At 48.2% G+C, this 25,873-nt stretch overlaps 1 protein-coding gene across 12 annotated transcripts in view; it reads right to left on the reverse strand.

Moving 5' to 3' along the window:
• LOC125513222 (probable magnesium transporter NIPA2) overlaps positions 1-25,601 on the reverse strand; it is a 45,306-nt gene extending 19,705 nt beyond the window's left edge. For 2 of the 12 annotated variants that reach the window (XM_048678274.1, XM_048678273.1), the window contains exons 1-9: positions 25,427-25,597; positions 21,314-21,416; positions 20,922-21,103; positions 20,689-20,745; positions 13,325-13,415; positions 13,086-13,246; positions 12,507-12,634; positions 12,281-12,418; positions 3,524-3,616 (exon numbers count right to left, since the gene is read on the reverse strand). In XM_048678274.1, coding sequence (XP_048534231.1) covers positions 3,524-3,616; positions 12,281-12,418; positions 12,507-12,634; positions 13,086-13,246; positions 13,325-13,415; positions 20,689-20,745; positions 20,922-21,054 — 801 coding nt within the window. In that variant the 5' untranslated portion in view covers positions 21,055-21,103; positions 21,314-21,416; positions 25,427-25,597. Of the gene's footprint in view, positions 1-3,523; positions 3,617-3,671; positions 4,627-12,280; positions 12,419-12,506; positions 12,635-13,085; positions 13,247-13,324; positions 13,416-20,688; positions 20,746-20,921; positions 21,104-21,211; positions 21,233-21,313; positions 21,417-25,147; positions 25,237-25,426 lie in introns of those variants that run through there. The other 10 variants (XM_048678277.1, XM_048678276.1, XM_048678270.1 and 7 more) reach the window with 9 other exon arrangements.
• Positions 25,602-25,873: the final 272 nt, after the last annotated feature.

Below are 25,873 nucleotides of genomic sequence, written 5' to 3' on the forward strand. Positions count from 1 at the left end.
GCCGAGCGCCACCACTCGGACAGGGATTCCTCACCGGAGGGCGTGGTGCATGGCAGGCGTAGCCAGGACAGGATCTCGTGCCACACTTGTCTGGAGAAGGGGCATTCCAATAGTAGATGCCGGATCGATTCGGGCTCCTGGTCACAAAGCGGGTAGCGAGGGGGGTGCGGCAGTCCGCGACGAGCAAGGCAATCAGCCATCCAACAACGCCCCAGGTGAGCGAGCCAATGGAAGAACTTGACACGCGGAGGTGCCCAGCCATTTCAGTTCAGTTTCCATGCGGGGCAGGAGATCGAGCCTTGGAAAGTGGCGAGGTAGGCGGATTGCGCCGTGTAGATGCCTGCCGCATTCCACTTCCAATGCAGGCGATCCGGCTCGACAGTGAGCTGATGTGCTTGACCGCATGCCAGGTGATCAGGTACTGGCCGATCTCGCGGATGCCGAGAGTGCCCTGGATGTCGGATGGCCATTGGTGCGCTTGCAGGCCGTCCGCCACGGTCCTGCTCTTGCGGTGATGCTTCGGGATGAGGGCATGAAGTTGTGGCGCTAGTTCCGAGATGGAGCAGCCGTTGAGCCATCGGTCCCCCCAGAACAGCGCGCGCTGGCCGTTGCCGAGGATCATGGTGGTGGACGCGAAGAAGGCGCACTCCGCAGCATTGAATTGAAGGTCGAGGCCAGACCATGCCCGGGTGTCATCTGTGCGGGCGAACCAAAGCCATCTGGTACACAAGGCCAGGCCCGTGCGCTCCAGGTCATGCACTCCAAGTCCACCAAGGCGAGTTGGGCGGCAGACGCGTTGCCAGTTGACGTGACAGTGGCCACCGTGCGCCTCCGTGCGGCCTGCCCATAGGAATCCTCGTTGGATTTTCTCCAGGAGCTTGAGGATCTTCTTTGGCGGCGCGAGCACTAGGAGCTGGTGGATGGGGATCGCGCTTAGTACCGATTTGACGAAGGCGAGGCGTCCGGCCTTGTTCATGAGATGCGCCTTCCAGGGGGGAGTTTTCCAGCAGTTTTGTCGACGAGGGGCTGGAGTTGTGCAGCAGTTGGGCGTCCAAGGGTGAGCGGGATCCCCAGGTAGGTGACGGGCATCGCCACGGTTGGGCAACCCAGGTTGGCGATGGCCGGGGCAGCCATGTCACCGTCGCATTTGATCAGCGTGGTTGTGCTCTTCTCGAAGTTCACTCGTAGGCCTGACGTCCGGCTAAATAGCTGCAGGATTTCCCAGACAGCGAGTGTGTCACGTGTCGAGGGGTGGCAGAAGAGTATGACATCATCCGCGTACAGCGAGAGGACGGATAGCGCCCGGCGGGGGTGCAGTTTTTGCAGCACGTTGCGCTCGGCAGCGCGGCGAAAAAGGCGCCCCAATGTGTCGACAGCAAGCACGAAGAGATGTGGCGATACCAGATCGCCTTGACGAAGCCCACGACGGTGCCAGATCGCTGGTCCCGGCGCACCATTGAGGATGACCTTTGTGCTTGCCGACGATAGGAGAATGGCGATCCAGCCGAGGAAACGGTCGCTGAAGCCATATCAACGCAAGACCTCAAAGAGGAATGGCCAGGATACGGAGTCAAATGCTTGCGCGAGGTCGAGCTTCAGGAGGATGCGCGGGGCGCCCAGTTGATGGAGAAGACGGGCCGATTGTCGGACAAGCACAAAATTGTCGTGTAGGCTTCGTCCCGGGATGAATGCGTTCTGAATGGGGCTGACCAGCTCGTTCAGCTTGGGCGCTAGGCGGAGGGACAGCACCTTTGCGAATATCTTGGCGACAAGGTGGATTAGGCTGATGGGCCTATAATCGCCCAGCCCGGCTGCATCGGAACGCTTTGGGATCAACGTGAGCAGCGCTTGGTTCAGGCAGCTGAATCCCCGTCCTCGGAGCGCGTAGAGCTGCTGGAAGACACGGACGAAGTCATGCTTCACAATAGGCCAGCAGGAGCGCAGGAATTCTGCGGTGAAGCCGTCCGAGCCGGGCGCTTTGCGCGTCGGCAAACGCTTGACAGCCTGCCAAAACTCCTCTTCGCCAAAGGGGGTGTCCAGGTCATCCAGGTTGGAGGGCGTGATGATGTCGTCGAGGTTGAGGGCCCACTCACGAGGGTGATAAGTTCCGAGCAAGGAGTCAAAGTGCGCGAACGCCGCGGCGGCCAAGTCTGCTGGATCAGTGAGAATGGCTTCCTCAACCGTCAGAGTGTGTATCCTGTTCTTCTGCTTGCGGTACGTGCATTGACGATGGAAGAAGGAGGTGTTCGCGTCTCCATCCTTGAGCGATGTAACACGTGCGCGTTGGCTCGCAAGGGTACGTTCGAGCGAGGCGAGGCCGAGGTAGGAGAGCTTGATCTGCCTTCGTAGCCAATCCTCATGTGGCGTCAATTGGCGACTCTCCTGGGCCATGTCAAACCGCAGCAGCAGTTCGCATGAGATCGCGAGCTGGTCGCGGATATTGCCCACGGTGCGCGCGCTCCAGCTCGTGAGCTTGCGTGCGGTGGCTTGCATGCGTCGCATGATGCAGCGAAACGGGTCCGCGTCGTCCACAGAGTGCCACGCGTCTGCGACCACGTCATGAAATCCATCGACTCGTGTCCAGTAGTATTCAAAGTGGAAGCGCCGGCGTGCTGGGGGTAGGAGCGAGCAGTCGAGGAGGAGGGGGTTGTGGTCAGATATGACCGAAGCCAAACATCGCAAGTGACACTCGCCATGCCGCTCTTCCAAATCCGCGGTGCATAGGACGCGATCCTGGACCAATACTAATACTCCTTAACAGAGAGAATGTATCTGGTGTATTGGACATCCATCTACAATGTCAAAAGCTTTAAAAATATATATAAATAATTGACTGCGTAGACACAATGACGTATAACAATCTAAAAAAAATTCAAATCCAAATTCAAAAGACAGTTTGTAAAACAAAAAGACGAACTCAGTGTCAATAGAGATAATTGGACGAATTCACAACCCAAATTAGATTAGCTACTATTCACTGAGATTTGTCTTTTTTTTTGCTTCTCGAGTTGTGTATTATTATGTGCTGATTTGTTTTCCATTTTTTTATGACTTTTAGATGAGTGCACTGAGGTTGGGTGCACCGTGGGCACCACAAGCCTTGGTGCACTGGATACTCTCTCCTAATCCTCCTGGTAAAGCTCTAGCTCAGATTAGGTCCTGCAGTAGCCAGACAGGGACAGTGCCCTATCCTAGGTCTTCGGATTATTCTACCCAAACCATCTCGTTAAAGCTTATATAATGTGGAAATAATTTCTTCTGCAACATGCAAACACAGTTTAAAATTGTCTAATCAATTAATACATTAAAGACAAAAGGAGATACAAAAGAAAGTAGAACAATTTAGTTCCATATATCCCTGGCGATGAAACTTTCGACCCTTATCACTTATAAATGGTTTCATCGAATCAGTGACAATCTGCTAGTTCATCGTTACTATGCAGTACAATTCCTATCTAGGAGTAAATAAGCTATGAATGTTATCATGCAAAGATATTTGCAAGTTGACACGCAGATATATCACCTTGTACATAATCATGTTAGCGAGAATCGTAAGAATGGTGAACATCACGTAGTATACCGGAGAGACCACAGCCGTATTGAAAGAGTCCAAAGCCTAGAACAATTCAACAAGAGGTGAAATAATCACAAGAGACTAGTTAGAACAGATTTCAGATTAACCTCTTTCTGCAGCATTTAAGATATCCGTAAAACATTGTAGAACAAGAACTCACCATTTGTATGAATAATTTAGAATTCTACCTGCTTTTTTCTTTTAAAGCAATATTTTGTGTTAGTTATCTTTGGATGACTAACTAGTCAGGATTGAGAGAAGGATAAATTTATTACCAGGCTCTTGCAAGTGTCCTTACATTTGCAAAATCTAAACTAAACAAAGAATCTGCAAGTTTCCCATTTAAACCAATAGCATGCTTACAAAGATATTCTATACTAAGAAAACTCTGCTTGCTAAGATTATCAGTTAAAAACAAACAGAAATATGCTTGGAAAATCAAGAGATAAACCATCAGATGCTTTAGGGGTTGTTTGGATAAGCAGAATATACAAAACCCGATCGCCATAAACTAGGAAAACAGACTAACAGAATAAAACCTTGTTTGGCCGCTGTAACAAACCATGGATATAGGAAACTCAGTTCTCGTAAAACCCAGAATTTTGCGTTTATGGAAAAACGAGTATTAGTGGTTTTTCCAAAAACGCGATTTACATATACCCGATCCCATACAGTTTCTCTTCTTCCTTCGTATCTCCTCACGCTCGTCCTCCTTGTCGCGACTACGCGGAAAGCATGCCGATATGGCATTCCTGTGATTAGCAGGCCTCCATCCACGACACTAGCTCCCCCGTGTGGCTTACCGCCGAGGGCGTCACCGCCAACCGCATCAAGCACTCGCATGAACTCTCCGCTGCCGGTGTCGAGGGGCTACACGCCCGCAGGCCGACCTCGTCTCGTCGGGCAGAGCTCGTAGGAGGACCAAAGAATGGCGGTAGGTAGTCGCGTTGAGAGGAAGCTTTGGCGTCTGCGTGCCGAATCATGGAGGCCTGATGGGAGGCGAGCAGAGGATGAGCAGTAGACATGGGGAGCGATCCGCCGAGTTGGGGTGGCTGCATGATGCACCGGCGACAAGGAATTAACAGCTGTACCTTGGGAATTGTCAATCAAAGGAGGAAAAGAAAAAAAGTGCAGAGAATATTACGAGGCAACAGAATAGGCCCCGTCCGTAACCAAACATGGAACAGGAAGAACTAGATTTGCACTTTCCTAACCCCAAACATGATTTTCTTTAAACTGATTATTCCATAAAAAAGGGGTAAAACCGGTTTTGCTAAAAACCAGCTACAAACTCGTTATGTACAAATCCATCGCTAATATTTGCTATCCAAACAACCCCTTAGAGTGATTAGGGCATCCCCAATGTGGCTAAGCAAACAGACCCCATCAAATGTCCGTGGACACGTCCGGGCATGTCCATGGACATCTGGCCAGGTGTTACATCCCATAATTTCTAAATTTGGAATGTTAATAGAATCTTTAATTTGCACCATTATTTCTGAGCATATTTTAATTTCTTTTTGGAATATTCAAAGTATTTTTCAACTCAAGGCAAATTATTGGAGGAGATAATATGAGTTCTCTATTGTTATATATAGTTGGAAAATGTTAAGAACATTTTTATGGACTTTTAGAACCAATTTTGGGAATAGATTAAACCCTAAATATTTTTTAGGAAATTATATTAAGACTCAAGTTCACTCTATTTGGAGAAAATGAATTTACAAAATTGCATTGAGGCTGGAAATATTTTTCCTATGCTCTATACTAGTACTGGTATATTTGTGATTTGTCTGGTATTTTTAGGAAGTAAATTGGCATTTTATTTAGACACGTTTACATAATGTATTTAATAATTAGGAATAAAACCAGGCAAACCCTAGCCTACTCGGGCTGCATTGTGTGAGCCCAAGGCTATGTTCCCCCGTGTGCGCAACGCAGCTTCCCCTCTCCCTCATTCGGCCCAGCCCATGTCCCACTTCACATTTTTCTCCCCAAACGGTATGTGGAGCTCCCAAGACCGTCAGATCCACTTAAAATTGAGCACGCGCCACGCCGCCCTCTCACCAGTGACGGCGCTAGCCCACCCGCTCATCTTCAACCTCTGCACACTATCTTGTTTCCTTACGACAATCGTGTCGTGCCCGATCCAAATTTGATCGATTTGGTTCAATGATTTGACCCTCGGCCACGCCTCGATCCTTATTAAATAATCTCCACCTCATCTTCCAAATTTTCGAATAATCTTGATTTGTCGTGCCCTAGAGCAACCGCACGATCTCTAGCAAACGTACCTTGACCTGAAGCCAGTTTCCACCATCGCCGCTCCAGCCAATCACTGTCGTCACAGGAGCAAGTTCGCCGCCAAGGACGGATTCAACATCACCAAGAACCACCACAGACGTTGCTGTCACTAATTCCCGAGTCGCCGCGGCGTTCTTCTCCAATTCCGACAGCTAGATCCCATCTCTTCGGTGAGCCACTCCGCCACATTCCAATATGTTTCCTAATGGCGAGATAATATCGCGAAGGGCTACGCGCCCTGAGCCCTCGGATCTCAATTAGACGTCCCATGCCCATCCAGTTAACCAAAGAGGTTTTGAGGAATCAGAGCCTACCACGTGGCACATCCTCAGTAAATGTGGCAACATTGACAGATTCATACTATTTTTTTGTCATGGACCCGTTTAGGGGCTACCGACGGTGTTACGGCCCAGGGGTGCCTCAAGCCATCGGAAGTCGGCCCATCAGGGTAACCAAAGGCCCCTTAGGTCACTACACGGCCCCAGCCATCAACCCGGCATGTGGGCCCTCTAGAAGGAAGGAACCGACATCTTGGCGTCCAAGGCAAGAAGACCGAATCTCTAGGAGTCTCCACACCTCCCTAGCCGACTAGGATTCGTGTAAACCTAGGCCTCGACGCCCTTTATAAGTCGAGGCCGGGCAAACCATTAGGGCACCTTATCATCATCCCTCAGTATACCTACGATCCTAGGGATCACCATTGTACACCCGATTACATCAATACAATAAGACAGGAGTAAGGTTTTACCTCCAGAAAGAGGGGCCGAACCTAGGTAACTGCCTCCTGCTTCCCCTCTAGGCTTTCAGGCTAGTCGTGACACCCTACCGAGGGGTCTGTCAGATTCTACACTTGCAGAATGCCATCTTGCAAAGCAAAGGATGGCTGAATGTTGTTGAGATAGGTGAATGTGGAGACAGCGTCAGGCGAAAGAGAGGCGGCAATCATTAACGCAGGAGCCGTCGCGAGAAGGTGATGATGCTTGCGCTCAGCCACGTCATTCTAAGAATGAGCACCAGGACAAGAAAACTGAGCAAGAGTAACCTGCTCAACAAGGACTCCACACAACATCTTGAAGATATAATCTCCTGCAGAGTCAGCACGAAACAAACGAATATGCGTAGAGAACTAAGTGTGAACCATGGTAGCAAAACACTTATATATAGGTAAGACCTTACTACGAGAAGACATAACATATATCCAGATGTGTCTAGAGAAATCATCTATAACGATAATATAGTAGCGATGACCTCCTTTCGAGGCAAAGGGAGCTGGACCCCAAACATCAAAGTGAACAAGATCGAAAGGACGCCGACACAATCTCGGTAAGGTAACTGGACCTGTTTACCAAGCAGACAACCCTGACAGTCTGAGGACACACCGTCGGAGACGGATCCGAGAAGACCAGGTCAAACTAAGGAATGTGAGACGAGAGCCACACAAGTGACCAAGGAGATGATGCCTGCTGAAAAGAGCTGGTAAACAAGGCAACATTGGCAGACAGAGAGGCGGTGGTAGCGGAGGGAAGGTGGAGCCAGTCAAGTTCCCAAAGGCCCTAGGAGTCACAGTGTCGAAGGCCAGCACCAAAGAGAGCACCAGTGTGACGATCCTAAACAAAACATGAGTCAAAGCCGAAAATGACCCTACAACCATAGTCAACAATCTAACCACCAGAAATGAGTTGCATGGTAAGTCAAGGAAAATGAGCAACATCAGGAACGATAAAAGATGAAGTGCCAAGAATGCATCAACCATTAACCAGGCAAGGAGAATTCAGAGGGTGAATAGAGAACAGAGTGGATGAATGATGAGTCATATGAAAAGATGCTCATGTATCAAGAATCCACAGAGATGTACCTGCCTGTGTAGAAGGTGGTCTCACAATGCCAGAAGAGTCGGTAGCAGAACCTACCGGTTAAGAACCAGAGGACGTAGCTAGCAGGAATCGAAGTCGCGTAATCTCCTGCTCAGTCAGGGGCTCGACGGGGTCAACGTAGATGCCCCAACAAGGAAGAACTAGAGGCAATAAGTAGGTCATGGAGTTGCACAGTATCCTACTGAGTTAAGGATACAGCTTGAGTAGTCGACATAGTAGCACCGAACAAGGAGCAGCGACCACCACCTGTGGAAGCCGCTAGAGGAGGCGGTGTAGGATGACCAGGAGTGGAGACGAGGTCGCATGCAGACAAGCACCAAGCGCCAAGGGTAGGCGTGTGTGCGAGGCTTAGTCGATGGGGCCATATGCACCAATACTGCCGGTGAAAGTCGCTAGAGGAGTCTGTGTAGACCGACAATGTAACACCCCGGATGTAACTTGCCATATTTGTAACTTCGACTCTTACCATTTCCGGCTTTAAGTTATGAGATTCCCTTCGTGGTTGGGTTTTGTTTTTCGTTTTGCATTTTGTTCATGTCATGCATTTCATATCATGTCATCATGTGCATCGCATTTGCATTCGTGTTCGTCTCATGCGTCTGAACCTTTTCCCCGTTGTCCGTTTCGCAATCCGACACTCCTACATGCACCGGCGCACCCCTCTTGACTCTTTTCGTGAGCGGGAGTTAAACGTTCTCGGAATGGGCCGAGATTTGTCAAGTGGCCTTGGTACACCACCGGTAGACCGCCTGTCAAATTTCGTTCCATTTGGAGGCCGTTTGATGCTCCAACGGTTAACCGGGTAACCGCAAAAGCCCCTTGTGTGTTGCAGCCCAACACCCCTCCAAAACAGCCCAATAACCCATCTAAACCATCTCCATGTCCTCCGTCGTCGGATCACGATCGTGTGGGCAAAAACTACACCTCATTTGGACACTCCAAACTCTCTCTACCTACATAAAAGCACAATGCACAAGATATGATATGCAATACATATGCGTGCTCCGGAAGAGAAATAATGAACAAGGCATCAACAAGGCACCAACAATCAATAACTCTCCATGTATTGCATCATGTTGCTTGTGCATTGCACCGTGATTGATTGTTGGTCCTTTGCTTGTGTTCTTGCTTTGGGTAGAGCCGGGAGACGAGTACGTGAACGAGGAACCTGTTGAGTACGCTAATGAGGATCAAGCTTTCGACAACTCTGAGAACTTTGCAGGCAAGATGACCATACCCCCGAAATCACTTCTATCTTTGCTTTGCTAGTTGTTCGTTCTATCGCTATGTCGCGCTACCTACCACTTGCTATATCATGCCTCCCTTATTGCCATGTCAAGCCCCTAACCCACCTTCCTAGCAAACCGTTGTTTGGCTATGTTACCGCTTTTGCTCAGCCCCTCTTATAGCGTTGCTAGTTGCAGGTGAAGTTGAAGTTTGTTCCATGTTGGAACATGGTTTTTGTTGGGATATCATTATTATCTCTTATTTACTTTAATGCATCTATATACTTAGCAAAGGGTGAAAGGCTCGGCCTTTTGCCTGGTGTTTTGTTCCACTCTTGCCGCCTTAGTTTCCGTCATACCGGTGTTATATTCCTTGATCCTGCGTTCCTTACGCGGTTGGGTGTTATGGGAACCCCTTGACAGTTCGCTTTGAATAAAACTCCTCCAGCAAGGCCCAACCTTGGTTTTAACATTTGCCACCTAAGCCTTTTCCCTTGGGTTTTCGCAAGCCCGAGGGTCATCTTTATTTTAAACCCCGAGCCAATGCTCCTCTGAGTGTTGATCCAAACTAGAGCACCGTGCGGGACCATCCCTTGGCAACTTGGGTTATGTTGGTATCTGTACGCTTAGCTTATCCGGTGTGCCCTGAGAACAAGATATGTGCAGCTCCTATTGGGATTTGTCGGCACAGTCGGGTGGTCTTCTTGGTCTTGTTTTATCATTGTCGAAATGTCTTGTAACCGGGATTCTGAGACTGATCGGGTCTTTCCGGGAGAAGGAATATCCTTCGTTGACCGTGAGAGCTTGTGATGGGCTAAGTTGGGACACCCCTGCAGGGTATAAACTATTGAGAGCCGTGCCCGCGGTTATGTGGCATATGGGAATTTGCTAATATCCGGTTGTAGAGAACTTGACACTTAATTAAAATGAATCAATCGCGTGTGTAACCGTGATGGTCTCTTCTCGGCGGAGTCCGGAAAGTGAACACGGTCTTGTGTTATGCTTGAACGTAAGTAGTTTCAGGATCACTTCTAGCTTCTCAACCGTTGCATTGCTTCTTTTCTCACTCTTATTTGCGTAAGTTAGCCACCATATATGCTTAGTGCTTGCTGCAGCTCCACCCCACTACCTTTTCCTACCCATAAGCTTAAATAGTCTTGATCTCGCGGGTGTGAGATTGCTGAGTCCTCGTGACTCACGTTTTTTGAGTGTCTATTTATTTTTGATTGGTATCTATGGATTGATCACAAGCCGAAACATGGTTAGAGCTCTAATATGTCTTGAACTTATACTGAATTCAATTAATCTAAATCTCGTAACATTTTCTGATCTATTTGATAGTCGCCAATTAAAAGGAGATATTTTCGCAATTTTTGTTATAGCCCTTGCTACGTCCCAACTGGGCTGCAACAGGTGCCGAGGATACCAGTGCAGGTGACGATACCGAACTCAAGTGGGAGTTCGACGAGGATTCGGGCCGTTACTATGTTTCTTTTCCGGATGATCAGTAGTGGGGCCCAGTTGGGACGATCGGGGATCTAGCATTTGGGGTTGTCTTCCTTTATTTTGGTTCCGTAGTCGGACCTTTCACTGTACTTTGGATGATGTATGGATTATTTATGTATTGTGTGAAGTGGGATTGTAAGCCAACTCTTTATCCCTTTCTTATTCAGTACATGAGATGTGTGAAGATTACCCCTCTTGCGACAAGCCTACCATGCGGCTATGCCTCTAAGTCGTGCCCCGACACGTGGGAGATATAGCCGCATTGTGGGTGTTACAGACAATCACCGGTGAAAGTCACAAGAGTCTGTATAGAGCGATAATCACCATGTGCGGAGGACGCGAGAGTAGTCGCGGAAGAGCGGCCAGTACAACCTGAGAGAGGTGCCAACGTAACAAGCGGACGAGCACCAAACAATGAAGGCAGGCGCATGTGCGAAACGGGGTAAGCAAAACCTCCTTGTCCAATCTAACACATCATATTGCTTTCTCCCTCCTTGCTTGCACTAGAATCACAATGTTGTAGTGGTATTGCGATAACTATACTTTTGCATAGCTTGATTATTGTCACCTTGATATTGCCTTTACTTCTATTCCTAACCTGTTGCCTGATGTTGCTTTTGGGGTATCACACATTTTAACCTGGCTCAGATACATTTTTTGTTATGTGATAAGAGTTAATTATGTTAATATGCAATTAAAGGCAACGGTGGGAGGCCATGTTTAGAGCATCGGATCTCTTCCATTTAGGCTGCACTAGGAGCGGAGTTCTTGTTAACTTGATCCAAGACCGAGCGCGCTAACCACTTGTGGGGCCACTTTAGTTCGGGCTTTCCATTTGGCATACGCAAAGTTGCATGAAACATCTTCGTCAACGGTAAGTATGAGATGTTATTTAATCATTGGGTGAGGTTATCACCTAATATTTGCATACATATAGGAATGTGGTGCAGCAAGCGGTTATCCTATATGGCTCTAGCCGATCCTTGTTCCCGCTCACAATGGTTGAGTCTGACACATAGCAACCGCATAATATCATTCCCAGGACGCCCACCAAACACAACGTGCATGTCATACTATGAGGTTAACACTTGTTCTGTATAGTGCCGGTCCCGGAGCGTTACATGGGTAAAGTGTACAAAACTCTGCAGAGTATAAAAACTAATCATGATTTGCCACTCCCCAGTTATGGACAATTTTTGAGCAACTGGACTTGAAACCTCTGGAAGATCTTATCATCTCAAATGACTAATATGAAGTGGGTTTAATTAAAACCTATGATCCTCGAAGGCTCTCATAGGCGGGTTAAATTGGAGGAGATGCAATTTAACAATAGGTTAACAAGAGATGAACAAGACTTGACTAGTAAGTAGAAGTGGGTCGAAACCAGCTTTCTGCAAAACAAAACCAAAAGCCTTTTCTTTTGTGCTCAGCCAGTTAAGGCTTTGACAATGTAAGATATTTTAGATTGATTATATGCTTAACTAGCTGTGGTTCTGTTCATATATTGCTATCGATCAGGAATAAAATGTTAATGTAAAATAGACCGAAAATTCAATGGTGGCTCATCATGGTCAAACATCTATACTTTAAAAAGTATGTGAATTCACGCATAGTTATACACAATGACACTCATAAGAACCATGCAAGTTCATATATCAGATGCCACTAAATCCAGTATTATGCCATTTGATTGAAACTGAAGTGCTATACCCAATTTCTCAAAAATGCAAACTTATACAGGGGGGGGGGGGGACACATCTCGGGGACGTAGGGGCTGAGAGATTTATAATGGTTACCTTGTTTAAATAGTTCAACTGCACCAAGCAGCAAATAATGACAACAAATATGAAGAACCACGTCTGGACGTAGATGAATTGGTTTGATTCACTAAATGACAGCTTCAAGGCAATGGCAACTGCTTTTACGCTGATAACCTGTCCAGTCAAAAAAATATGTCACTGAACAATCACTAACTTGATCCATTTAATGATTTCATCAGATGGTATTGCACTTCTAATGTACCGTGAGTGATCCCATTAGTGAACAGATTGCAATATAGACGAGCATCTTCCTATGACCAGAGCGTTTGACAGCCCAGAAAATCAAAAAAAGAGCACCAACCACAGCCACACATGAATAAACAATGAAACCTGCAGAAATTACCCTTGCATGTCAATGTTGAGAGTGCCAACAAAGATACAGCCAGATCAAAAGGGAGCAAGGCAAAACAAAATAGTGTAAGTATATCTTTCCCCTGAAGAAAAGTTTATTAAGTTAAAGTTCTCTTTTCATATACTGAATCGTTGTGATCAGCGATCCTTAAGAAATGCCATCACCAGAACAAGGGGAAACTTAACTAAAATACTCGAGTGAATTATAATCTAAAAGGTAAGTTAATTCTTAGATATTCATACGTTTGACCAACAGTTGCCAAATTCTACACTATCTGCAATTGGACAATTTTCCATGAAATCCAAACCCATGGTCAAGTCATGAAATATCAAACATTGAATGCATGATCATGCAATTAGCAGCATTGCATCAATAAAGCATGAAATACTACAGGTTTCTATTGACAGGAGCAGGTCTTCAAGTTGCTACCTGGCTGAGTTGCAAAATGCCATATTTCCTCCACTGAATTAATCTCCCTCTCCTTTGGGGCATGCAAAACTATACCAACAGACCCAACAACACACAAGATGCAACCAACAACACCAAACATATGCAATCTCTCTTTCAGGATGAAGTGTGCGAGCACTGCACTGCATCAGCAAAAGATTAAACAGAAACATATACTAGGACAAATAAGTAAATTCAAGAAAAAATGGTATGGCTGCTACCTAAATATGATGCTCAGAGCTCCTAGAGGAGTAACAAGTATGGCAGGGGCAAATGCGTATGCTGCAAAGTTTGCTATCTCGCCCAGAATCACTGCAAATAAATAAATAAATAAATAAATATATATCAAGATACGCATCAAGAGTGTTTCAGCTACCATTCCATGCTACAAATGTTGTTACAGATGAAATGGCTGTAATTATAAGTATTAAAAAATGTCAATTTGAACTTCGCTAGAGGTTGTCCTTATGCACTTATAAAGTAGAAACTGAAACTAATGAAGGCTAAACGGCGAACACGGCCCACCAATCTGGCTCCAATGCGGTCTGCGCCAGGGAGACCCCGTGTCCCCGCAGCTCTTTGTGCTCGCGGTCAACACCCTCAGCCGCCTCATGCGACGCGCCCACGACTGCAGCATACTATGGCCGCTACACCCCAGACGAGCTATTTTGGCGATCTCACTCTACGCCGACGATGTGATGATATTCTGCCGTGCCACCCAGGACGACGTGGCAGCCATCAAGGGCATCTTAGCCCTGTTTGGCCGAGCTAGTGGGCTCCGGGTGAATTATGCAAAGAGCTCAGCTACCATCCTCCATGGCGAATCCGCGACGGCCGAGATGATCACCCAACTTGGATGCCCGGTGGTTGAGCTGCCCATCACCTACCTTGGTATCCCGTTAACACTCCGTCGACCCTCTGCTGCACAGGTACAGCCCCTCGTCGACTCGGTGGCCACCCGGCTCCTGACATGGAAAGCTTGGCTCATGAACAAAGCCGGGAGGCTCGCACTGGTCAAGTCGGTGCTGAGAGCTATCGCAGTTCACCAGCTGCTCGCCTTTGCCCCACCCAAGAAGACACTGAAGCAGCTAGAGAAAATCCAACGTGGCTTTCTGTGGGCCGGCCGCGCCGTCGCCAATGGAGGGCACTGTCATGTCAATTGGCGCCACGCCTGCCGCCCCGTGGAATATGGTGGCCTTGGGATCCGCGATCTGGAGCGCGCAGGCCTAGCACTACGGCCGCGATGGATGTGGTTTGCCCGCACAGACACTGACCGCACATGGCAGGGCCTTGATCTCCAGTTCTCCAAGGAGGAGCGCGCACTGTTCTTCGCATCTACCACTATGATGCTCGGCGATGGCCGGACAGCACTCTTCTGGGACGACCGATGGATAAACGGCCAATCCGTCCGCGAGATAGACCCCATGCTATACCAATGCATCCCCAAGCAGCGACGCAAGACGAGAATAGTGGCAGAAGGCCTGGACGGGAACACTTGGGCCCGCGATATCCAGGGGACCATCGGGATACATGAGATTGGCCGGTACCTGATGCGCTAACCAGGACCGATGTTGGACGGCGTCGAGGCTGGCCAGCCGCGGCCTGCAGCACTACCCTAGGTGCCTCCTTTACCGAAAAAGGCTTTCGCCCCGCTTTATAAATAAAGCAACCGCCGAGCACAAAGTCAAGCAAGTACCAAACGAACAACACACACACACACCGCCACCGCAGGCAAGGTCCAACAGACAAGCACACCAACACCACACGGGTTCAGCTGTGGGCACAGCACAACAAGCCCAACACAGACACAACCAACACGCACAACACACACGGCGGCGCCTCCTTTGCGACCAAGACCCGGAGACCATCCAACACCTGCTACTAGCGTGTCCATTTGCTACGCAGACTTGGCACATCATCCTGGACTGGGCGCATATACCTGCCCAACCGCCAGCTAACGAAATCACCTTGATGAACTGGTGGCTGCGTACGAAGGCACAAACCCCTCCTATACTGCGCAAAGCTCTGCAATCGATCACACTTCTCGTCCCCTGGATGATCTGGAAACAGAGGAGCAAATGCGTCTTCGACAATGCAAGACCCTCGATAGATGCGCTAGTTGATAGGATTAAAGACGAGGCGAACTGTTGGGCAAAAGCTGGGGCACAGGGGCTGCGGGTAGTCTTGCCCGCCTCCTGGGATGTCCACTGATCGGAGGCGCTAGGACTCTGTAAATATAACCTCCTAGGAGGCATGTACTCTCTCTCACCTTTTCAATGCAATGAAACGCAAAAATCACTTTGCGTTTTCTCGAAAAAAACTAATGAAGGCAAACAGAGAATAATAAATACTGCAACAATCTAGTCATTTAGACTTGCAAGTCATATGTATTAACGGTCACTTCGCTCCCTTCCTGAAGGCGTTGCTGTTGAAGAACATCATTGTCCTTGTGGTGTCATGATAGTTGGTGTGGATATGGTCATTGCTATAGATTGTCGATCGTGGATTTGATCCCTTTGGGTTTTTTTTCTTTTTTCTCGCTTAGCCATAGCTTTGGTCTTATATGACTTTGCTATTGGCCGGCGTGTTTTAGTGTGTGTTGTGGTGTTGGCTGTGTGCATCCTAGTTATGCAAAGGCCGGATGTGTACTCATTGTGTTTGTATCCTCTTGATGCTTCATTTTTGAGTTAATAAAATCCACCCTTTGTCGAAAAAAAATGAATTAACGGTCACTTTAGTCAAAGATTCACTAAACGATGAAAAACCACAGATAAACCGATGAGATGAAACCAATCTGATAAATCTTCTTAGAGATAAGCTAGGAGAGGCTCTCTAACAGAACTGCTGTGTTCTCCAACAGAACAGAATAGATGTCCTAATTATTGAGCAAGTTCTACTAGTATTTTAAATCTGGTATTTCACAGAGGATTTCTAAATGTAAGAAGAAACTCCTAAATCTTTTTATATTTTAACTGAAGTCATATACTGTAAGAGAAGGCATGTAACACTAATGATATGAAGTTGTCCAAGTCTTCCTATCTGGGGAGAGGCTACAAAACTTTGATGCTACTCGTAGCATTTATATGATGAAATATTATTTAACCCAGCATCCAAATAGTTCTTGTTTAAAAAAAGTTATGGTTAAGGTAAACAAACAAATACAACAAATATCATGTATTCAACTTACTGAAGTTGTGTAGCCTAACTTTGTTATGAACAATGAGTTACAAAAAGTTAAACCAGTATGGGCCTTGCCCATCTTCACTTAAAGCCCATGTGGCCCAGGCCCATGGCTTTGACCTAGGAGAGGTTGCGCCAGCCAGTGTCTGAAGAGGTGCAAGAGCTTCACACATCACACCATCCAACCCCAGAGAAGAAAGAGACGCAGAAGTGAGACCCTCCCTGACTAAACATGGTATCAGATGCCGGTGACAGCAGGTGATGCGGAGCATCCCAAGGCCATCCCCATGGACCCAACTACATCTCCTACGACACCTCTTGGACCCATGACACGAGCACATGCAAGAGCTCTTGAAACCGAGGTGACATCTCTCCTCTCACAATTCCACTTCGAGGCACACGAGACATGGCTACTACCTCATATGGACACATTATGCATGCTCAGGTATCATGGAGACGCTAAGGAGCAAGGACAAGAAGAAGAGGAAGATGGACGTGAAGATGGAGACGAAGAAGAGGAGCTGCAGGAAAAGTCCCAGCCACCGGACGACCGGCCGGGAACGGACGTCCGGAGCCTGAAGCATCAACGGACGTCCGGTCCAGACCGGACGACCGGCGCACCCGCATCCAAGCCAAACGAGCGGACGTCCGGTCCAGACCGGACGACCGGTGCCCCTGCACCCGAGGCAAAAGAGCGAACGTCCGGCCCCGACCGAACGACCGGCGCGACCGCACCCGAGCCACCATCAGCGGAAGTCCGGAGCTACCAGACGTCCGGCACCCCCATCACAGAGCAGAACCAGCGGACGTCCGGAGGACACCGGACGACCGGCCGCTCCTGAGACACCGGACGACCGGCCACCAGCGGACGTCCGGTACCTGGCTGCGTCCAGATTCGGGCCCGAGGCCCATGTACCCCTACTTTCGCCCCCATTTGCACTTAGACTATAAATAGACCTCTCCCTCCTCCTTTCTAGGGTTAGCATTGGTTTAGCTCATTTGAGAGATAGAGCATTGCTCATCCACATCGGATCTACTCCTCGTGAGAGACCGCGGCCTCTTCGGAGAAGATCCCTTTGGATTCAAGACCTCCTTTTGGAGAAGAACTCAAGACCTCCTCACGGAGAAGACCGGTTACCGTGTATCGTCCGTTGTTGACTTTGGATCGTGTATCTTCTCTTATGTATTCGAGGATCTAGCGCTTTTTTGACTTGTTCTTGTTAGTTTGAGTGTTCCTCTTGTGTTTCCCCTTGTGATTTCCCTTGTTTCCCTCCTTGTGTTCTTCGTGTTCATCACGGGATCCGCTCCTTTCGTGAAAGATCAGCCCCTAGGGTTCCTACCCTACATCAGCAGGGTCTGATGGGAATGCGGCGGCAGACCTGGCTGAAGAGGGGGTGGTCTGCGAGGCGGCGCGGCAGGGCTGCATGGCTGTGGAGGCAAGGGAAAGACGTCGGAAAAGGTGCCCTGCTGCTATATTGGCTGTTGTTCCTCCTGGCGTTGATCCTGTGCTGCTGCTGCATGAAGGGAGGCAGGTGACGAGAGCGCTGGCAGTGTAGCTGCTGCGCGCAGCTGCTTGACAGGGGGGCAGGAGACCTTGCTGCTGCATGCAGATGATCCGGGCCAGTGAAGGAAAAGGAGGTGCGCCTGCATGGGGTTCCTGGAGGCTGGACGTTGCTGCTGCTCTTTGCAGAGGAGAAGAAGCAGTGACTGCTGCGTGCTGCTGCTGTTGCTGAAGTTTTTTACTGCTCGTGCTCGGCTGCTTGCACGTTAGGGTGCTCTTTGCACTGCTGCTGCTTGCTGTTGGTGGTGAGTGTTAGGAAAGCAACTTGTATTACTAGGAGGCAAAAGCCAACATATATACATGTACAAGAGAATGTCAAAAGACAAGAATATAGGTCAAAAGACATGATCAATATAACTCATCAAGGACATGTACGATAATGTTGTGACAAGCGTTCGAACAAGTGATGTCGACACTGATGACTTCCCGATTAAGATAGGACTGCATCAGGGGTCAGCTTTGAGCCCTTATCTTTTTGCCTTGGTGATGGATGAGGTCACAAGGGATATACAAGGAAATATCCCATGGTGTATGCTCTTTGCGGACGATGTGGTGCTAGTTGACGATAGTCGGATGGGGGTAAATAGGAGTTAGAGTAATAGAGACAAACCTTGGAATCCGAAGGGTTTAGGCTTAGTAGAATTACAACATAGTACATGATGTGCTGTTTCAGTACTACTAGGTGTGAGGAGGAGGTTAGCCTTGATGGGCAGGTGGTGCCTGCCTCAGAAGGACACCTTTCGTTACTTGGGGTCAGTGCTGCAGGAGGATGGGGGTATTGATGAAGATGTGAACCATCGAATCAAAGCCGGATTGATGAAGTGGCGCCAAGCTTCTGGCATTCTCTATGACAAGAGAGTGCCACAAAAGCTAAAAGGAAAGTTCTACAGGACGGCAGTTCGACCCGCAATGTTGTATGGTGCTAAGTGTTGGCCGAGTAAAAGGCGACATGTTCAACAGTTAGGTGTGGCAGAGATGCGTATGTCGAGATGGATGTGTGGCCACACGAGGAAGGATCGAGTCCGGAATGATGATATACGAGAAGATAGAGTTGGGGTAGCACCAATTGAAGAGAAGCTTGTCCAACATAGTCTGAGATGGTTTGAGCATATTCAGCGCAGGCCTCCAGAAGCTCCAATGCATAGCGGACGGCTAAAGCGTGCGGAGAATGTCAAGAGAGGTCGGGGTAGACCAAATTTGACATGGGAGGAGTCTGTTAAGAGAGACCTGAAGGATTCGAGTATCACCAAAGAACTGGCTATGGACAGGGGTGCGTGGAACCTTGCTATCCATGTGCCAGAGCCATGAGTTGATTGCGAGATCTTATGGGTTTCACCTCTAGCCTACCCCAACTTGTTTGGGACTAAAGGCTTTGTTGTTGTTGTTGTTAAAATTACCTTCATATTGGTACGTATAAAACAATATACTAAAAAAATAGTACATACTACCTAAAAAGTAGGATATATGCTACCCAAATGTTCTTATATATACTACATACTACACATACATACTCTCGGTTTTGACAGATACTACATACAACATACAAAACTCACATGAGGGTAACTACCCCTAGGTGGTAGGAAACATACAACATATATATAGGATAAATGTTTCATACCACCTAGGGGATGCAATAGAGATAAGTTGCATCCATAACACGAATGTTGGTGTCCCTCTAGAAACGCAGGTTTGTAAGTATGGATGTCACCTTCAGGAGGTCTAAGCCATTTTGTGGTGAGCCAAAAGATCTCCTTGTTGTTTGAAAAGCTTACTATGCCGATTGGACAAAATCATCAAGTGAAAGCTCATTTGGGTGAAGCTAGTGAATAAGATTATCATAAATTGGTTGGGAGGTAATTGTACTTGGTCATACCAGGCCAGACATTGCGTATGTCGTGGGTGTGGTGAGCATACATGAATGAACTAAGGAGCAGGCATCTTGATACAGTGCACAAAATACTAAGATGCTTAAAGGGCACTCCGGGAAAAGGGTTGTGGTTTGCGAAGAGTGGACATCTTGAGGTGGATAGGTATAGTGATTTTGATTGGGCCAACTGTCATGATGATAGAAGATCAACCTCGGCTACTGTGTGTTTGTGGGAGGAATTTTGGTGTCATGGAGGAGCAAGAAACAGACAATTGTGTCTGGATCAATAGCAGAATCTTAGTATAGAGCGTTATCTCAAGGGTTGAGTGAGATGTTATGGGTGAAGAACCTGCTGAGCCAGTTGAAACTTCTTAGGAAGGGACACTTGAGAGTATGGTGTGACAATCAGTCAGCTATAAGCATCGCCAATAACCCAGTTCAACATGATAGGACAAAACATGTGAAAATTGATCGCTTCTTCGTCAAGGAGAAACTTGCTGTTGGGATCATCAGCCTTACTCATGTCAGCTCTGGGCAATAGATTGCAGATTGCTTGACAAAGGGACTAAGATCAAAGGACTGTAACTTGGCATGTGACAAGATGGGGTTGATAGATATCTACCACCCATCTTGAGTGGGGGTGTTCAACCGGTATGGGTCTTGCCCATCTTCAATTAAGCCCATGTGGCTCAGGCATGGCTTTGACCTAGAAGAGGTTGAGCCAGCCAGTGTCTGAAGAGGTGCGAGAGCCACACACATCACACCATCCAGCCACCAAAGAAGGAAGAGACACAGAGGTGAGACCCTCCCTGATTCAACACAAAGCATATAAGCTAGATATAAAATCTACACAAGCACAAACGAAAAGAAAAAAGACTGCAGAATTGTAGTCGGCTGCAATAAGCAGTATAGCTAACTTCATTATTTTATAGTACAGTGCTAATTGCTTCAAAAGCATTATCTTAATCCACACTTACTAGTGACCATTCCCAGCCACCATAATGGTTCATACAAGTATGAATGACCTCCAGAACCTACAATGCATTAGCATAAGAAATCGAAATTATTAAGTTATACTATATAAAATCTCAATAGATATCGTACATATCATTCATATTGCATAAGGCTCAAAAGCATTTAAGGATTCACTCAACGATGCTATGCAATTAAGTCTTTGATCTGATTACGTAGGTGTCAGAAGAGGCATAACCTGCTCTTGCTCTAGCCCCAGAATCCCCAGCCTTCTTCAGCCCAATTTTCTTGATTACAAAGCTTGAACCGATGAATGCACTGGATGACATGGCTAAAGTCAAGCCTCTCACATTATCTAGAGAGGCCACCATATTTGAGGAAATACTTTTTTACAAACTAAAATAACCCAGGAACCAATTCCTACAATCCAAAGAATAAGAAAGGGTAAGGAAAGATAAAAAGAGAAACTGCATATAGTGAACTGCTAAAGAATAGCTCAATCTTCCTTGCTCACTAGAAACTTACAACCTCGGGTTGCTTTTGCTTGAACTGCCAAGAACAAATTTTTGCACTAATAAAGACACGCACTGTTATGTTTCATTTGAAGATGTCATAACGAAAGAAACCAACCTTTAATTGCTGAAGTTTCTACAGTCAGTGTCAGTCCACCATGAGAAGGAACTGATGCGGAAACACAATGTCCCTCAGGAGCAGGACTTCTCTTTATTCCGTGCTAAAACCAATATGGACAGAAAAGAATATTTCAGACACTCCAACTCAAGCCCATGTCTCAAGAAAGACTGAAGAAAAAATACCAAACAGTTGCATAAAAAGACCTAGTCATAATAATGAAAAAGTAGGGTTGCGAGACCGACGAGTGTGGGTGGTTGCGCTAGAACACGCACCATGTGTGAATTCCTAAGCGCAGCTAAGACACACACAGATGTCCTGCTCCTAGAGTTGGATTTCCAGCTGAGGCGTAGCCGGCGCATCGCCAGCCAAGGAGGCAGTCTCAACACTGGGCTATGTGCCCTTCGGAACATGCTCCGTAAGTGGGGCTTGTAGAGGGGAGTGAGAAGATCTAAGAGGAGGTGATTACCGTTTACCACCGACTATTTGTGCTCCCATTGGGTGACAACATGATCAAGGTGATCACGAAGCTTTACGGGTGGTCCATTGGTTCCCTTTGACGTGGCTCCATGGGTGATCGACAGGGGGTGGGTAGCCTTGTTGATGTTTGACCCTGCCGGTTCGCTAGGGCGTACCATGTCGAACTGTTAATGATAGAATTCGTCTAGGTGTACATATTAGTTCGGATTTTCATTTTTTGTGCTCCAAGTATTTTGTACTATATATTTCCCCATGGGCTTTACAATACAATCAAGTTGCATCCATAACATGGTATTGGAGCTAGTTTTTTCCGCACACGCAACTCATGCTTCTTTCTCCATGCAGATTTTTTTTTTGGTTCATCTTGATCGATCGATCGATCTCCATAGATCGGTCTTCTGACCGAGTCCCGATTTTCTTGTTCGACCTACTTGATTCCCTAATTTTTCAAAGCCCATATCAAAACCCACGGTGTCCTACTCAATTGGATCAGTCACCTCCAAGCAAGCCAACCAACGGCTTCTGCTCGTCCCCACCTCCCCACCTGATCCTGCTCGACGTCTGCTCTCCAGTTCGCCTCGCCGATACCACCACATTTTGGTCGCCTCATCTTCTTCCTCAAGCCGACGGCGCCTCCTCCTCATCAAGGTCGCCGCCGCCACCACCACATTTCGGTCGCCTCATCTTCCTCCAAAAGCCGACGTCGTCTCCTCCTCAAGGTCACCACCTCAAGATCGACGTCGAGCGTCGCCTCTCTGGTTGTCGGCGCCACCTCTAGATCGACATCCCACCGCCACCGACACCGACGCCTTCTAACCGGAGCTCTGCATCCCATATGTATCTGGGGCACAATCCTCTGTTTCACCAAATTGCTTGGTCTCAGGTACAAAATCTGTTACCGACCAGGCCCGACCAATTCAGCCGTTGATGCTCTGTCCCGCCGTGCACCGGATGCCTCCATCACAGTTATCTCAGTCTGCAAACCTGCCTGGCTGGATGATATCGTGGCAAGCTATGGAACCAACCCACAAGTGCGGAACATCATTTGTGATCTTGACAGGCGACCAAACCCCAAGAAACGTTTCACCATGCGCAATGGCTTGTTGTATATCAGAGATATAATCTGGTTAGGAGGCTCCCCTTCTCTGCAACAACGCGTGCTCCGCGCCTTCCACGACAGCATAATGGGCGGCCATTTGGGAGTGCCAGTGACCTACAAGCGCCTCCGCCATCTGTTCGCATGGCCTAGAATGAAAGAGCATATCAAGCAGTATGTGCAGTCGTGCTCCGTGTGCCAACAAGCAAAGCCAGAGCACGTTCGATACCCCGGCCTGCTCGAACCTCTCCCAGTCCCAGATGACGCGTGGAAGGTGGTCACCATGGACTTCATTGACGGCCTTCCTTCTTCAGGCAAGTTCAATTGCATTCTCGTCATGGTCGACAAGTTCGCCCGCTACGCCCACTTCCTTGCTCTAAGCCATCCATTCACGGCGGCGAAGGCGGTCCACTCTTATCTGGAGAACATCTACAAACTGCATGGCCTCCCTGAAGCAATAGTCTCTGACAGAGACCCCGTGTTCACCGGCAGCTTTCGGCGCGAACTCTTCAAAACTATCAGCACCAAACTCAATATGAGCACGCCGTATCACCCGCAAACAGATGGGCAAACGGAGCGCGTCAATCAGTGCCTGGAGATATACCTCAGATGCTTCACCCACGCCAACCCAAACAAGTGGCGCCATTACTTGGCTCTCGCGGAATTTTGGTACAACTCCAGCTTTCACTCTGGTCTCAATACTTCTTTCGCAGCTCTCTATGGCCACGAGCCACGCCATTGGGGAATCGAAGCCGCTTCTACATGCAAGCTACCGCAGCTCAAAGACTGGCTTGAAGAGCGCAAGCACATGCAGCAAGTACTTTCGGAGCACCTGCATCGAGCGCGCAACATTATGAAGAGCCAAGCTGACAAGAAACGCACTGATCGCTCCTTCGTCGTTGGGGACTCTGTCTTCGTCAAGCTATAGTTGTACGTTCAGACGACGGTGGCCCGTCGCTCCAACCACAAGCTCTCCTTCCGCTACTTCGGGCCCTACAAGATCATTCGCGTTGTCAACCCCGTCGCCTACGAGCTCGAGCTTCCCGCCAGCGCCAAGGTGCACCACGTCTTCCACGTGTCGCAGCTCCGCCAAGCCTTGTCCGCTTCTACACCGGTCGAGACGACGCTGCCAACCCCCATGGACGAACCTCTGACACCGGTCGAGATCATCAATACAAGATGGCGCCACACCCCGCAAGGACGACGTGAACAAGTCCTCGTGCGCTCGTCCGATCCCTCCATCCTCGACGCCACCTGGGAAGACGTCAAGACGATGCGAGACCGCTACCCCGCGCCCCTGGCTTGGGGACAAGCCATCTCTCATGGAGGGGATGTCAGCGCACGACCTGCCATGAAAGCAAGTGACAAGAGTGCTGCCGCGGCAGCAAAACACACTGCCAATGACGGCCTGGTGGCAAGGCGGATCGACGGCAGGCCCAAGAGGATCGCACAGCCCAACAGAAGATTCGTTGTGCCAGAGTGGGGCCACTGAGTCACGCGTCACCGTTGACTCCTCCTTATTCCCTCGAGCGACGATGGCAGCGGCATCCAGAAGGATCAGAACGAATGGTGGCTCTCTCCCCCTTTCCCCACCTACCTTCCTTCTTCTTCTTCCACAAGAACAACGAGAGTGCTGGTTGTAATCGAATTCGAGACTTGTATCCGAGATAGAGTGAATAGATCGATTCGGTACCTAACATCTACTCCCTCCGTTCCAAAATAGATGACTCAACTTAGTACAAAGTTGGGTCATCTATTTTGGAACGGAGGGAGTAACACTTAGCACCACGCATATCGCCTACTCCTATCATCCTGTTTACCTTTGGCCTTCCCACAATGATTATTAGAGAACTAGGAATACTGCAATCAAGTGCGTGTATCATCTCACATTTCTTTTTTCCGGGGCGAACTGTTGCATGGCACACCAAATCCGAAACAGCCATCCAATTCAAGCACTACATATTTATCTACAGCCATTCAATACGTTGCTGAAGCGCTAATGCTCTAGCACACGGCAAGCATCTTTCGTGCGTTTTCGTTTACAAGCCAAGGGCATAAAAGATAGATCCGCGCGAACAAACCACAGAAAACCGCGCTGGAGCATACTCCTACTCTTTTGAGAGGTGCTTTCTTCGGCAAATCGAATATTTCGGAAGAACCAGTCAGAACTCCAACACGAAAACTGCAGTGCTCCAAATGAACAGGCGATTGTTGCTATTATTCAACGAATGAAAAGGGGAAAGGGGGGAGGAGGTTACCTTGAACAGACAAAAATTCCCCGATCCTTCAGACCTCAATGGAAGAAGGGAAGACGGAGAGGGCAAGAAATCATGCGGAATAGGTTGCGCTAAAAAAAAGGAGAAAATCAGAGGGAGGGGGGGGGGGGGGGGGGGGGGGGGGGGACTGCGGGCATTTTGAGCAAGAATTGAAGATATTTTTTACTGCCACGCTTCGCCGTTTAATTATTTTTTGAAGGTGACCATCCATCAATCAACCAACCGAGATGCAAATTTCAGATCGAGAAGGGCACCGGTTACCTGCCCGAGCCCAGGGGCTGCGATGCGAGGCCGCTGCGACGGCGAGCAGGACAGGAGTCGTGGAGAACGTGGGCGAGGCGCAGACTTGTGGCTGGCAGGAGAAGTTTGCTCCAGTAGGGTTTTTTTCTCGTGCGTTTCACCATGAGGCCCCTCGTACTGTCGGCTGGCTCATAAGTGTGTGTTTGAGCGTGCTAGGGCGTGTTTGGTTGCTGTGTACAACAGTAATTGTATTGCATACATTTCTTCACTTAGTCTGGCTCTGAAAAAACAGTCTCATATGCGACATCTGCAAGTTGTTTGGTTGCCTACATCTAGGGTCCCTGCATTAGGTAATACGCAAGTGCATTTTGTTTGGTTGCCTGCATTGGCCCAAGCGGCACATGAACAAGGTGTTTGGTTGCACGCATAAGGTATGATTAAGAGCTACCACTTGCACTTAGCACACAA

The sequence above is a fragment of the Triticum urartu genome, chromosome 6, assembly GCF_003073215.2.
Source record: "Triticum urartu cultivar G1812 chromosome 6, Tu2.1, whole genome shotgun sequence".
Classification (NCBI taxonomy): domain Eukaryota; kingdom Viridiplantae; phylum Streptophyta; class Magnoliopsida; order Poales; family Poaceae; genus Triticum; species Triticum urartu.